We start from the raw sequence: 15,386 nt of genomic DNA, 5'->3' as shown, positions 1-15,386 counted from the left end.
CAAACAAGCAGCTAGCTAACATTTGGTAATTGGGTCAGGAGCTCCAGCTCTGTGGTAGTAGCTTTGTTTTCTTGGAGAAAGTCGCTTCAACTCTCTGATCTATTTTGGCATTTGTAAAATAAGGATGAGTAACAAATATACTCCGTGAATTTGTTGATGTAAAGGTTTTGGAACCAGATTTAGCACACAACGAACATGTAATAAATGCTATCCTAGAAGTCAAGCTGCCAGGTTCCAAGAGCCAATTAAGTGATATTATCATTAATATCAACGGTATAAGGTTGGATCTAGGGGCCTCAATAAATGCACACACGTTGAGCATTTAGAATAAGGTGGCACGTGGCAAGCACTGCATGTGTGCTAATAACTATTATGAATATATCTAACCCAGATTTCTTAAATTCTAACTCGGTCTAGCACACACCCCACTTTGCGAATGGGAGGTCTACGGTAGCCAAGTGGCCTCTCCCGGAGGATAAGGATGTAACGCCTAGCACGCAGGTTGTAGGAGGATGCCGAATCCAGCATAGAATGGCCGCGCCCAACCCGCGCGCTCGCCAGCGGAACCTTTCAGCGCGGCGTTGGTGTTTCCAGCCGGAGCGCTGGCAAAAGAGCGGGGGCGTTTGGTACCATTTCCGGCGCCGGCTTCTGCTTTTGGGCGCAGGGGCGGACAGAGCCAGAACAGAAGGCCACACACTGTGGGGTCCCGCTGCCCGGGGGCGACTCGGCTCGCTGCTCTGTTCCCTCCCTTTCTTCCCACAGAAGCCGGGACCGCCCATGGCGGGCTTGGAGGTGCTCTTCGCGTCGGCCATGCCGGCCATCAGCTGCCCGCAGGACGCGCTCGTCTGCTTCCTGCACTGGGAAGTGGTGACAAACGGCTACTATGGCTTGGGCGTCGGCGACCAGGTACGCCGCGGAGCTGGCCTTGGTGGATAGGGAGTAGGAACTAGAGGCCTAAAGGCCTCGCCTGGCCTTGCCAAGCCGGGGCCCGAGGCCTCTGACGTCGTAGGTCTGCCGGCCCGGCGCCCCAGCCAACAGCTGGCACAGCGTGAGCGCAAACCCGAGGACAGACAGGCGTCCCAGCACCACCTAGCAGTCTCTCGGGCCATGTGTGGATCTGATACCTAGACAGGTTTGCAGCATTCCCAGGATTCACACTCATCTGATTCCTCTAAGCTAAGCGTCTTAACCACACAGCCATGGCACGGGTTGGGGTGGGGTGGTACTCAATGCTACATACCCAACTCAGAGCACCCCCCAGACACCTGCAGGTATGGTGGTGAGCTTTGATCTACTCAGCCCCAGTTTGGGGCCCCTTCTTCACCCTTCAGCATAAGCACAGAGATCTCACACAACCCCACCCTTCACTCATGGAGCAGCACAGTCCACTCACAACTCATCAACAGCCCAGGCTCCTGGAAACAGCACCCTTCATCTAACACCTTCTCTGTGAGAGTCCTCCCCATAGCTGTCCACTCCCGAATCCCACCTACTCCCCCATCCCCAGATTCTACCTCCTGCTTTGTTGACATCCCTATAGAGGCCCAGTGTGGGCCCAGCTCATCTCACTGATTCTCTGCCCCAACATTGTGGTTCCTATGACTGTCACTCTCCACATCTTCCTACAGATCAGCTTTTTGGGTGAACCTAGCCTGGTCCCCTTAGTGCCCCTCTATTTCCCATCTGCTTCATCAGAGGAAATACCCTTCCCAGCCATTCTCTACACAGACACATATTTGCGCATGCAGGGCTCCACTGTCCTGGCATCTAACTCAGGCCAGTTCTGGAGAGAAGGCCACCTCACCCCTTGGATCTTACAGTGAGATTTTAATCTTTCTCCATTTATAACTGCATCAATTTTCAAACTGGATTATTTTTAGCTTCTTAGATATATGTCAGAGTTTTACTAAGTTTTCTGACACCACTTTATGAAGCCCCTCCTCAGATGCATGTTGGATATTCTGAGCACCTAGCTAGGCATGCCCCTGCCTAGCTCTATCCTATAAAACTAAGGATTCACAGCACTCTACCCCTTTTACACTTTTTACATCAAAAGGAATTGGTTCACAAAAAGTGTTTATCTCTCCCTTTCTCCCTTTTCTCCCCCACTTTTCCTCCCTCCCAAACCTCTATTGGCTCCTTGGGATTCCATGTGCACCCTCAGCACCCCTATTTCAACCTCCAGGCTCATCCTTCAGTCTTCATGTGGGCTTTAGGACTCCCAAACAAAGCAGGAAAAGAATGGCTGGCCTTACACGCACACACAGAAGCAAGAACATTTCTTCCAAATTCATCTGCCCCTGGCCTTTCTCTTCATGCTGCACTTCGTTCCTCTTACTTGCTTTTCATCCTTTCAGACCTTGGACCAGGTAGAGACAGCCCCTTCTCCCTAACTCCCAGGTTTCGAAAGTGTCATGTTCCCCTCTCAGTTCATAACCCTTGTCCCCTTGAAACCTATACGTCCTCACCTGCCCATTCCAGCTTTTTAGTCTTTAACATCTCTCAATTGTAGTCTGACTTAACTTTGACCTTGGAATCCCCCTGTGGTCTCACCCTTCAGATAGAACATGTCTGCCTTGTTCTTTCCCCCTCCTTTTTCTTCTGAATCCTTAGACTCCTACAACAGAGAACCAAATTTTCTAAGCATGTCTTTGGCCATCTCCGGCCCCCTGCCACCTGAACCACTTGACCCGGCTATAGTGCTCTTATGACAAGTGGCCCTGATCTCAACAAGGAGACCAAACCAGTGGCCAGATTTTTGTTGGTTAATGGCTCTTCAAATTTTACATACACAGTTCTACAGTGGCAGAGACAAAACCAAAGAGAAAGCAGAAAATGTAGCTTTCTGTTTAACCATAGTCAAGCACACACTTTTGGTACTTTGTTTTTCTCTTATAATCCCCAGAAGTGTAGGTGGCAGGAGGAGGCTGGAGAGGCAACACAGATATCCTCTGAGTTTGGCAAGCATTATTGGTCTGCTGGTCCAGGCAGAGAAATTAAATTGTCTTAAATAAATTAACAGGAAAGATACCTCTCCAGATTTTTTTGGCTTTTACTCAGAGTAAGAATAGATCCATCAGAAGTGAGTGAAGGTCACGTGTAACCTGAGCCCTGAAAGGACTTCAGGAGAAAGGGCAGGGAGAAACAAATGTGGTGCTCTAGTTCTGAAATCCATACACTGTCCCCTCCAAGAGCATGCAGGATTTAATGTTGAGGTGGACAGTGGGAGCAGGCAATGTCTTCCAAAACTCCCATTCTGTAGTCAACTTGTCCTCCCCAAAGATACTTGGATCCTGCATCTCTAGGTTGCAGGAGCTCAACACAGGTAGCAAAAACAGTGTATGGAAGATGACCTGTTTGTTTATTTTGGTTGCATGTTTGTCTAGGGGCACTGGAGTGAGTTCAGTAGCCAATACAGGATTTTGCCTAAGATGGCAGTTACCTTTATTTTCTTGGGGCCAGTATAGTGGATCTGTCTGAGAAAAATCTCCAGCCTGACCTGCTTTGACCTGTGGTGGGTCTCAGCTCCTCTCAGGCCTTAAAGTTTTCGTCTGAGGGAGTTAAATTATACAACCATACACTTTGGTTACTTTGCAGCTACAGCCACCTGGGGTGCTTGATATTTGACCTCAGGGCCAGAGGGCGGCCACATGCCATATTTGGCCTGATAATGCCAGGGTTGGTCAGTCCCACCTGTTTTCAGGAGAATAGTCTCTCCACTTTGAGAGACATCAGCCAGCCTTACCTGATCCTAGGGATTCTTTCTTGCTCTGGAAGCTGAAGGTGGGGAGCAGAAACAGAAGGTAGTAGAAATTTAAAGGCCCTGACAACTGAGATAAGGCATGTTACCTCTGACTTCCAAAGTAACCCTTAAAACCTACAACACTGAACATAAAGGAAGTCTGCACAGTTTGAGTAAGAGAATAGTTTCTCAGTATGGCTTGGTTAGTTGTACTTTTATTTTCTGGTCACTCTCATGTCTCTGCTTCAGGCCTGTGAGTTTTCATTGTCATCTAGCCAAGTTAGCTACTTATAACATCCTGAGTATTTGGGACTACTTTCCCAATGGATTTCCAAGTACCAGGGGTAGCCAAAGAGGAAAGGCCAGCACTTCTCAATCCATGGCCTCACCTTGTGCCTCCTCTGTAAGGTTCTGTGTGTCCAGACCTTTATCTTTTCCCCTTCTTCTTCATCTCTGGTCTCACTCCTTCCCATCCTGTTTTCAGGAATACAGTTTCCAATCAAGTTGTTCCATGCTGAACAATACAAATGTGTGCTTTTTAAAGTTTCTTACAGGAATGGTACTGGGGTATAAACCTTACTTTTCCCATAAGCCCTTATGTCTGTAAGGTTCTGTGTGTCCAGACCTTTATCTTTTCCCCTTCTTCTTCATCTCTGGTCTCACTCCTTCCCATCCTGTTTTCAGGAATACAGTTTCCAATCAAGTTGTTCCATGCTGAACAATACAAATGTGTGCTTTTTAAAGTTTCTTACAGGAATGGTACTGGGGTATAAACCTTACTTTTCCCATAAGCCCTTATGTATGTATTTTTAAGATCTTTTATTTATTAAAAAAAATTTTATTATTTTTATTTTATGTGTATGAGTGCATTGCCTGCATGTATGTGAGTGCACCCGTGTCATGCACTGGGAATCGAACCCGGGTCCTCTGCAAGAGCAGTCAGTGCTCTTAACTGTCGAGCCATCTCTCCAGCCCCTAAAAATATTTATTATTTTTATTTTTATGTGTATGAGTGTATTGCCTGCATGTATGTAACTGCACCTGTGTCATACAATGCCCATGGAGGCCAGAAAAGGGCGTTGGATCCCTTGGAACTGGATTTATGGATGGTTTTCAGCCATCATGTGGGTGGCTGGGAACTGAACTCAGGTCCTGTGGAAGAGCAGCCAGTGTTCTTAACTGCTGAGCACTGGCTCCTTATTAATTTTTTGACAACTTCATATATGTATACAATTTATCTTGATCCTATCCACCCCTAACTTCTTCCTCCCACTCCCTTCAAACCCCACCCACACCTTTATATCCTCTCTTTTTGTAACTCACTGAATCCAGTAGTGCTGCCTGCTGGAATATTAACTGTCGTTGTCTTGATCTTGTGCAGGTGGCCATAGCTGCTGTGAGTGTGTCACTGCAATGGCCATGTCTTATCCAGACACAGCATTTCATAGCACTCCTCCCCCGCTCCAGCTCTTACATTCTCTCTGGTCCCTCTTCATACTTTTTTTTTAACTTAGATCGAGTGTGTTCTCTCTGACTGCTGTGTACTATACCACTGTAAGCATATTTTGCATTTTACTTCTGCTTTGGCTGCTCTAGCCAAGGCTGAGATGAAGATCTCCTTTGCTTGTCAGATCTCCCATAGGTCCTTTATTCTGCAGAAGGCCTGTATGAGTTTAAATGTCCACCAGCAGTGCCTGAAAGTCTGCTCACACCCAGGCAAGCATCCAGGGAAAAAAATAATTTTAAAAAAGGAAAAACCTATAGTAGTAGCCTGTTGGATGGGTGTAACCCTAGATCCCATTATTTCAGCTGTGCTCTGATTGCTAGTATTTGAACAAATGCTTATGCATTGTTTTTCTTATAGGGAACCTCTTCCCACCCAGAAACCACTCTACTTATTTTTGCCATCGAGATAATTTGAAAACTTTTTCATACTCTATAATGTGTGAAAGGGAAAGCTTAGAATTATTAAGTAGGGAAAGGAGAACATCATAACTCATAGCAAGATACATTTTACAGGGGCTGGAGAGATGGCTCAGCAGTTATGAGCACTGGCTGCTCTTGCAGAGAACCTGGGTTCAGTTCTCAGCACCCACATGGCAGCTAATAACTGTAACTCCAGTTCCAGGGGATCTAACATTCTCTTCTGTCCTCTATAGGCATTGCAGGACATGGATACACTAACCTACATGCAGGCAAAACACTCATACACATAAAAATAATAAAAACTTGTTTTTAAAGATGCATTTTACAATCCACTAAATTAGTAAAAATTAGCAAGTGAATAATAACAATGTTTCCAACACCAGGGCTTGCATACTGCAAGTGGGAGTGCCCATCACTGTCTTGTGACCAGTGTGCTTTTATAAGTTCTTCCTTCAGGCCATGTGTACAATGTGTTCATAGCTGCATTGTTTATAATGGAAGAAGTAGACTAGAAGTACTTCTAATCTCCATTAACCAGCACATGTGTGAATTGCAGCATAATGATTTGATGGAACACTGCATAGTTGTATAGTGAATCAGGTGCAGATAAATGCATCTACATGAGTGAGCATCCAGAAACAATATTGAATAAAAAGGGCAAGTGTTGGGCTGAGGACAGACTCAGTTGGTGCCTGCCATGCCAGCATGAACACCAGAGTTCAGATTCCTAGGACCCAGAGAAAAGCCAGACACAAGGGTGTGCAACCCCAGCCATACCCAGGGCTGTGGAGAGGGTAAAGGTCAGGGGTGAAGAGGGAGAGACACATCCCTGGAGCTTATTGGCCAGCTTAATCAAAGAGCTCCAGGTTCAATGAGAGACCATGCCTCAGAAAATAAGGTGAAGAGTGGGTGATTGAATTCAGAAGCATTTGAAGCACCATATTTTTGTGATTGCATGTGTAGTAATGCAGTGTGAAGGAAAAGTTTAAAAGTCCTAAAAATAGAGTATTGGCTACTATCCATGGAGAAGGAGACAAGTTCACGGCTTTAGTGATAATGTTTAGTGACTGGACATACCATGTTTCCTAAGCTGGTGATCACTATATAGGGTTCTAGTTTATAATTTTTTAATCTTTCTATATACTACATTTGGAGTGTATATGATGATTGTTCATGAGTTTTGTTAAACCACTGCAGTTGGTTGAGGAGTCTCCATTAGGGTCTTCCTTTTAGTCAACTTTTTGGTGATCCTATCACAGATAACCCAGAGTCTGAACTGTGGATAACACTGCTTTAGAATTTCACAGTGACCCTTGAGATGATTGGTCTGATTTTTAGCAGGACAATAGAGAGGAGGTGGTGATTAAGCCAAGGCTGTAGGATTTTTTTAATTGTTGTTACTGCTGTGTGTGTGTGTGTGTGTGTGTGTGTGTGTGTGTGTGTGTGTTTCTAAGAATTAAACTTAGGGCCTCACACATGCTAGCCAAGCACTCTACCGCTGAGGTATATTCCCAGCCCAAGGCTGCAGCTTCTTGACACATTCCTCCTGTGTTGTATCATCAAGGCAACCAGACACCTGGGTGAGAGCACTGGGTCCTAGACCTCTGACTTGTATATGTTCTGAGACATACCACTTCACTGTGATATGAGGAGTGAAATTAGACTGTAGTAATACAGTCCTTTATAGCTTTGTGTTTTGAGGTCATGATCTTTCTCTTCTCAACCGTGGTGTCTTCTCAGCCAGGTCCCAGTGATAAGAAGTCAGAACTGCTGCCACCCACATGGAACAGCAATAAAGATCTGTATGTCCTCCGGTATGAGTCTAAGGATGGGGCCAGAAAACTCCTCTTGAAAGCTGTCACTGTGGAGAACAGCATGATCATCAATGTACTGGTGAGCCTCTGCGGCTGTAGGGCTGCTGATGGTGGGGGCATTGGGATGACTGTTTAGAAATCCGTTGTAACAGTGTGGATCCAGAGCTACTAATGTTCCAAAGCTTTTACTAGCAATCTCACATCTGGATCTTTCTTCTGAGGTAAAAAAAAGTATATACAATATATACAGAAAAGCTTTGTGTGCAAAGGTATTCATTGCCTGTCTTGCAAAAGAGAGACTTTCTCTTCACGGCAAAAAGGCTACTATAGTACCAGATCTTTTAGTTTCTTAAATAAGTAGAGGTTTTGCTACTTGGGAGCCTTATATTTCGTGTTTCTTGTGCTGGAAACTACCCTCACTTCACCACATCACACATATGCATACCGTACTCCGCACCATGCATACCCTACTCCCCACCACCCATCATTCTGACATTCCTTCAGCCTGCCTAAGCTCCTGTCTTTTTTTTTTTTACTTACTTGTGAAGCTCAGTCCTGACTATCCATCCCACCTGCTGAGAAAGTCTAGATGATGGCTCTCCACTCCATCAGTTTATTTGCTTTCCTTATGCACTTACTTGTGCTTTACATTGATGCCTATCGTTTGCCCTTGAACTGTGGGCACATTGAGGACAGTGACTTTCTTGTTCTGTCTTGGTTGCCTGTTTGTGTTCATGAAAGTGCCTGGCTGTATTACACCATACTTGGCTTTTTCCATTCAATGTGTTTTATAGGTCTTTATATAAGAGCACAGACAGATAAACTCCATTCTCTTTAAGTGTCACACATTAGTCCACTGCCCTTTCCCTTATTGTTGAGCGTTTAGATCTTAGTTGTAAATGATGGAGTCTCTCCAGGTTAGTTTAAGCAGATAAAAGAACTGAATCAGCTTACTGAAATAGATTAAAAGCTGTACTTCTAAAATCTATACCCCAAACCTAGAAACCATTGCTGTTACCCACTTCCAGCCTTAGGTACTAACCAATACTGCTGGTCTGGTGCTCCTCATTAGCCACTGATGATGTGGCTCTAGCTGGGCCTGCTTCTCCATGTCATTCCAAGTTAGAGTTGTGTGACCATTGGGTACCTCAATTCCTTGCCTGCCTTCACCTATACCTAATTAACCCAGAAATATTGCCCCCTCACCCCATCTCTCATTTTCTGTTTTCATTTTTCTAGGAATATGGCACACAGCAAGTGGCAGACTTGACTCTGAACTTAAATGATTATATTGGTGCAGAAGACCTGAGTGATTTCCACAGGTACTTCCAAATGATACTTTTCCCTGAGAAAAGGAAGGGAGAATAAATGGCAAGAAATGAGGAATAGGTTAGAAGTGCCAAGAGAATTAAGTGAGATTGACAGAAGAACTTTCCTTCCTGGCACAGTCAGTTCTCAGTTCTCTTCTCTGTTATTTTATATTTAAAAGAAAACTCACATAGAAAATGTCCCATGAAGTAAAATGATGCGTTCAAGCATCCACAGATATTAACAGTGGCTACAGAGTTAGGGCTAAGCCAACTAGTTCAGTCAAGAGTAGGTGCCTCAGGGGCCAGCCTGCTCAGTGGGCAGAGGCACTTGCAAATAAAGTTGTTTGCTTGAAGGCCTGACAGCTTGAGTTCCATCCCTGGATCTCACAAAGTGGCAGGAGAGATCTGATGACTCTAGAGAGTTGCCCTCTGACCTCCATATATGCATCTTGGCATGAGTATACTTACACACATGCACACACACAATAAAATACATATTTTAAAAAGAGTAGACTCCTCAGAGGAAGTTTGCCTAATCAACTATTCATTTTATCCCTAGCTTTTTTTTTTCTTTAATAAACTTTACTTTTTAGATCAGAAGATTTGTTCCCATCTGCCTACAGTTCCCAGCATATGGCTTTCCCCATCATCATCTGGCACCAAAGTGGTGCCTCTGTTACAAGCCATATGCCTGCATTGATACACCGCCTCCATATTAGGGTTTGCTCTTGTTGTACATTCTATAGTTTTAAATGTACATTTAATGTTGTATTCACATCATGTCATGTGGAGTAGTTTCACACTGTAAAAACTGGTTGCTTTTCACCGGTTCATTCCTTACCATCCCTGGGAGGCACTGATCCTGTTACCTTTTCCAGAATGACATGTGACTGGAAAGTGATTCCATACAAACTGTCTTTCCAGGCGACTGCACTGTTTTTCATTCCTGACAGCAAAGAAAGAAGAGAATTTCTGCTGTTCCACACCCTTGTCAACATTTGGCCATTTGGCCATTGTCATAGGTGGAGTCTCATTGCGTTTAGTGTAGAACTCTAGAGACAGGATATGGAGCATCTCTCTTAAACTTACTTGCTCTGTGTACTTTTTCTTTGATGAGGTCTATTCAGATCCTGTGCTCAATTTTAACTTAGGTTGTTCATTTCTTACTGAGCTTTAAGAGTTCATTGTATGTTTTGGATGACAATTCCTTATCTGATAAGTAGTCGCCAAATATTTTCTCCCAATTTGTGACTTCTCATTCAGTTGACATCCTAAGCTTATATTTTGAAATTTGTAAGCTATAGAAGAGAGATGTTTGCAAAGATATGCTTTAGACATCCACTTAGCCATCACCTAAATTCACCAATTTAACATTTTGCTGCTTTTAATTAATTTTCTTATACTATTTTTTGTTCTTGAACCATCTGGGAATTATTTGCAGACTTTATGAACTTAAATCCCTAAATATTGTAGCATATAACTCTGTGTGTGTGTGTGTGTGTGTGTGTGTGTGTGTGTATGAATGCATGTGTGTGATATGCGCGTGCGTGTTCCACAGCATGTATTTGAAGGTCAGAAGACAGTCTTGGTCATCAGTCCTTACCTTCCACATTGTTTAAGCAGGGTTTCTGTTGTTTTGTCACTGTATACCCCAGGCTAGCTGGCCTGTAAACTTCCAGGAATTCTGTCTCTGCCTAACAGAACACTGAGGTTACAGATGCATGCCACTTTATGTGGGTTCTGGGGATTGGAATTCAAGTCCTCACACTTCAGTCAGAAGTGCTTCACCCCCTGAGCCTTCTCCCCAGACCAGAAACCTATTCTTAGAAGAGCACACCTTTAATTCCAGCACTCGGGAGGCAGAGGCAGGCAGATCTCTGTGAGTTCAAGGCCAGCCTGGTCTACATAGTGAGTTCCAGGACTGCTGGGACTAAGAGAGACCCTGTCTCAAAAAGACAAACAAACAAAAAAAGAGCAGCTTCCTCTTTAACCTTTAAATACTTGTCACAATCAGGAATGTAGCATTGATATAGTATCATTTCCTATGCAGTCTCCATTCAGATTTCTGTACCTATCCCAATAGTGTCCTTCAGAGATCATCTTTGTTTTTGTTTTCTTATTCACTTAAAAATTGCACATTGCATTAATTTTTATGTCTCTAATTCATTTTAACTAGTATAGTTTCTTAGACTTTCATTTTTTTCCTTTTTTTAAAGGCTTGAAATATATATGTTTCCTTTTGTGGTACTATAGGTCAAACCTAGTCTTCATGTGTGCTGAGCCCTCTTTTTAGTAATGCAAAAAGGAGGAAAGTCTCATCACCAGGAATCATCTTATGGAAGCATAGACCCTGAGAACTGGCTATGGATCACCTTCCTACTGGCTTCCTTCCCTCCCTCTGCTTCCAGCTGCAGTGTGGTGCTGTAGTTCTCTAGCCTACTTCTATCTGGTCCTCCTTATAAAGTCATTGTGGGTTGCCTCTTGTGGGTAGGAATCTTTGTCTCTCAAATCTGTGTACACCGGTTTGCTAAGAAGTATAACCCTGTCTGCCTTGCCCTTTCTGCATCAGACAGGATGATTGTCATCTCACTACCAAAATGGCATTTGTTCTTCTAAGACGAGGAAAATCTATGAGAACGTCTGCTTTAAGACTTGACAGTTCTCCATTTGAAATTTCCCTTGTTTTGACTTTTTTCTGGTTCCCTGTCTAGAACTTGTAATGCTAACTACTCTTGCCTTTTCTTCTCCTTCACATCGCCTAGGTACCAGTCAAGGACTTTCTTTTCGCCCTACGGTTAAGAGTTATGCAATGTGGGAGTCTTAGATAGACCCACTGAAGGGGCACCACAGTTACCTCACCCTGCATCCCTGTTCAGCATGGAATAAGCCAGAGTGGTCTGCATCCCAATTCCCTATCCACAAGTTGGGTAACCTCTTAATGGATGGTGTGATAAGAATAGGAGGTAGGAATTGGCTAGGCAGTTAGGGTAAAAAGACCCCAAAGAAAAGTAGCCAGTTTCTTGGCTAAAAGTCAAAATGTCCTTGGGCCTGTTAGCAACATACTCTGTTCCAAAGGCCAAAAATGTCAAAAGTATTTGGGAGCTCTTATCTAATTCCTAAAAGATTTTAGAGTTACCTCTTTAGAGGGGGGAATGTTAGAGTAGCAAAAAGCCCCATAAAGAAACAAAAAAGAAAGAATACCCAAAATTGTTCAGGAAAAAGTGATGGGGAGATATGGGAGGAGTTGGAGGGGAGGGAGTGGGCATGGATTTGATCAGAACACCTTTATATGCATATATGAAATGTTCAATAATTTTTTTTAAGTTAAAAAAAAAAGATAGTTCTTGAATCAGGGCTGATTTCTACAGGAAAATACCCACCAGGGAGATAAAGGCTTTCTTGTATTACACACAGCTCCTGATTGAAGGGAAAGGGGTTCATTTTGTTCCCTACCCAGCTGAGTAGAGAAGCAGCAGAGTGCCTGGATTCTATATGCTGAGTAGGAACATGGTCTGTGTATGGCCATGGGCTCTCAGATCTTCCAAGCCATTGTAGCTGCTGTACTTTTGGTTTGTTTGCTTTTGTGAAAGGGTCTTGCTAAGTAGCCCAGGCAGCCTCAGCCTTCCTAGTGCTGGGATTACATGTATGTGCTACCATGCCCAGCTTGCAGCTACTACAGTTTTGACCATGGAACTCTTCCTTCAAGCATTGCATTCTTTAGGATAGACATACTAAGCTAATAGCAGTTGAGTCACTCTGTCGGAAAGGCTTAGGACAGGAAGTACAGGTACCTTATTCATTTGCTTCTCCTTTTGCTGTCCTTGGGCCTCCTTCTGTGGAGGAGAGAACCTGAAACTACTGGTCCATTCTCATTATCTCACTTTATTTTATGATTATATAATAAATGTGGTTTTGGTTTTGGTTTATTTGAGACAGGGTCTCATGTAGCCCAGGCTGGTCTTGAACTTGCTATGAGGGAGAGGCCAGCCTTGAACTTTTGTTCTTCCTGCCTCCACCTCCCAAGTGCTGAGATTATAGGTCCATGCCATCACAGCCAGCTATTTATTTATTTTTATTTTATGTGTATGAGTATTTTGCCTGCATGTATTTAAGTGTACCATGTGTGTACAGTGCCTGAAAAGGCCAGAAGAGGGCGTCAGATCCCAAGGAACCAACCTGGGGATAACATGTGTATGCATGTATTGCCTGTATGTAGGTAAGTGCACCCATGTTGTGCACTGCCTGCAGAGGACAGAAGAGACTGTTGGATCCCCTGGAACTGGAGTTGCGGACAGTTATTAGCTGCCATGTAGGCACTGGGATTCGAACCCGGGTCTTCTGCAGGAACACTCAGTGTTCTTAACTGCTGAGCCATCTTTCCAGCCCAGAACCAGTACTCTTAACCACTGAGCCATCTCTCCAGTCTTAATAACATATTTTTTATTAAGCTTTATCTTGAGATAATTATAAAACTAGCATGCAGTTATAAGAAATAATAGACCCTTTGGAGGAGAGTGTGAAGGAGAGAGGACAGCATATGGAAGTCAGTTTTCTCATTCTACCATGTGGGTCCCAGGAATTGAACTCAGGTTGTCAGGCTTGGTGATAATCACCTTTACCAAGTGAGTCATCTTGCTGACCCTCAGTATAACATCTTACAAAACTGCTACAATAACGGGCTGGAAAGATAGCTCAGCAGTTAAGAGCACTGGCTGCTCTTGCAGAGGATCCGGGTTCGATTCCCAGCACCCACATGGCAGCTACGAACCATCCTTAACTCCAGTTCCAAGGGAATCCGAAGCCCTCTTGTGCAACACAGGTGCACTCACATACGTGCAGGCAATATACTCATACACATAAAATAAAAATAATAAATAAAATATTTTTTTAAAAAAACAAAAAACTGCTGCAATATTGTAGCCAAGTTATTCCTTAGATACTATGATACAAAACATTTTTGTTACCACCAGGATCTTTCCTGGTGGTCTTCTCTAGCAACGTTCAGCCCCAGGTCCCTAACCCCTCGCAATTTGTTCTCATTTTTGCATCTTTGCTAGCATTTGGTTTTATACTATTCTTTGTTGGATACATGGTAATATCTCATTAGGATTTTAATTTGCATTTCCTTAATAGCTGAAGTTTTGAGTTTTATTTTGAGATTTTTCTTGGGAATTACAAAATAGACTATTATGTCCCAGGCAAATAGAGAACATTCTTGCCTTGTTCCCATTGCCATTAATTGTATTGTTAACTAGGCTTTTGGCAGGTGCTCTTTATTAAGCTGAGGAACTTTTCCTGTATTCTTAGTTCTCTTTGTTATTAGTATGGAGAGTTTTAATTATGAGTAGGTTTATCATGTAGGAGTTTTGTGAAATGGCTTTTCTGTATTCATTGATATTATATGCATTTTTTTCTTACTGGTATGGTTGATTACATTAATTTGTGGATATTAAACCAGCCTCACACACCTAGAATAAATCCTACTTGGTCATATTGTATAATTTTAATACATTTTTAAATTCAATTTTAATATTTTGTTGAGGGTTTTTGTTTCTGAATTCGTAAGGAGAGATTACAATAATTTTGGTTGGTTGGTTTATTCTTTGTTTAGTTTTGATATCAGACTAGTACTGGCTTCCTGAAATAATTGGGATGCATTGCCTCTTGTATTTTCTGAGAGTGGCTATGAAGTTCTCTGTTTGGTAGATTTCACTGTATTTAAGCTTGGAGGTGTCTCTTCTGGGCAGAGGAGGTGCATCTTAAGTATGAGTTCAGTTACTTTAATAAAACTGTTGAGATAATGTATTTTGTTTTGACCAAATTGCCATCTATTTTTAAAAAACATTTTATTTTTATTTAATGTGTATGAATGTATTGCCTGCATGTGTGTAAGTAATACAGTGCCCAAGGAAGTCAGAAGGCTTTGGATAACCCTGGAACTGGAGTTAGGATGATTGTTAGCTGCCATGTGAATGCTAGAAACCTAACCAGGTCCTCCGCAAGAGCAGTCAGTGCTCTTAACTACTGAGCCATCTCTCTAGCCCACCATCTATTTTTTAAAGAATTGATTGTTCTAAGTTGGATTGTGTTCTTTTTTGCATCCCCTGACTGTCCTTCAGTGGCTCTAGACCTGTGGTAATATCCCATTTCAGTCGTGTATCAATCTTACTAGAGGTTTTCAGTTGTATTATCTTGAAGAACACCTTTTTGTTTCATTTTCTGATTTTTTGTTTTCCATTTTATCGATTTCTGCTCTTATGTTCTTTCTTCTCCCTGCTTTGGGTTTGATTTACTGTTTTTCTCAGATTTTGAGGTAAAATTTTTTATTATTGATTTGAGATCTTTCTTCTGTGCGGATATAAGCTTTTAATACCATAAAGTTTCCTCTCCAATGCTCTGTCTGTTATATATTTTTTAATGGTTATATTTTCATTTTAATTCAGTATTAAGGATTTGGGGGGTTTTGTTTTGTTTTCTTTTCTTTTTCAGGATTTGCTCTTTGATCCCTGAGTTACCTAGAAACATGTTGCTTGATTCTCATGAATTTGAAGTCTTTTCTGTTTTGAGCTCTATGGTGGCTCCACATGGTCAGGG

The 15,386-nt window shown here is 42.8% G+C and overlaps 1 protein-coding gene across 1 annotated transcript in view; it reads left to right on the top strand.

Annotated features, from left to right (window-relative positions):
- The first annotated feature begins 619 nt into the window (after nucleotides 1-619).
- Nucleotides 620-15,386, top strand: part of Psmf1 (proteasome inhibitor subunit 1) — a 32,403-nt gene continuing 17,636 nt past the window's right edge. The window contains exons 1-3 of the mRNA XM_008834357.3: nucleotides 620-906; nucleotides 7,409-7,561; nucleotides 8,722-8,804. Coding sequence (XP_008832579.1) covers nucleotides 778-906; nucleotides 7,409-7,561; nucleotides 8,722-8,804 — 365 coding nt within the window. The 5' untranslated portion in view covers nucleotides 620-777. The remainder of the gene's footprint in view (nucleotides 907-7,408; nucleotides 7,562-8,721; nucleotides 8,805-15,386) is intronic.

The sequence above is a fragment of the Nannospalax galili genome, unplaced genomic scaffold, assembly GCF_000622305.1.
Source record: "Nannospalax galili isolate Female #2095 unplaced genomic scaffold, S.galili_v1.0 scaffold811, whole genome shotgun sequence".
Classification (NCBI taxonomy): domain Eukaryota; kingdom Metazoa; phylum Chordata; class Mammalia; order Rodentia; family Spalacidae; genus Nannospalax; species Nannospalax galili.
Note: the sequence above shows the minus strand (reverse complement) of the source record. Positions and strands in the feature narration are given on the sequence as shown.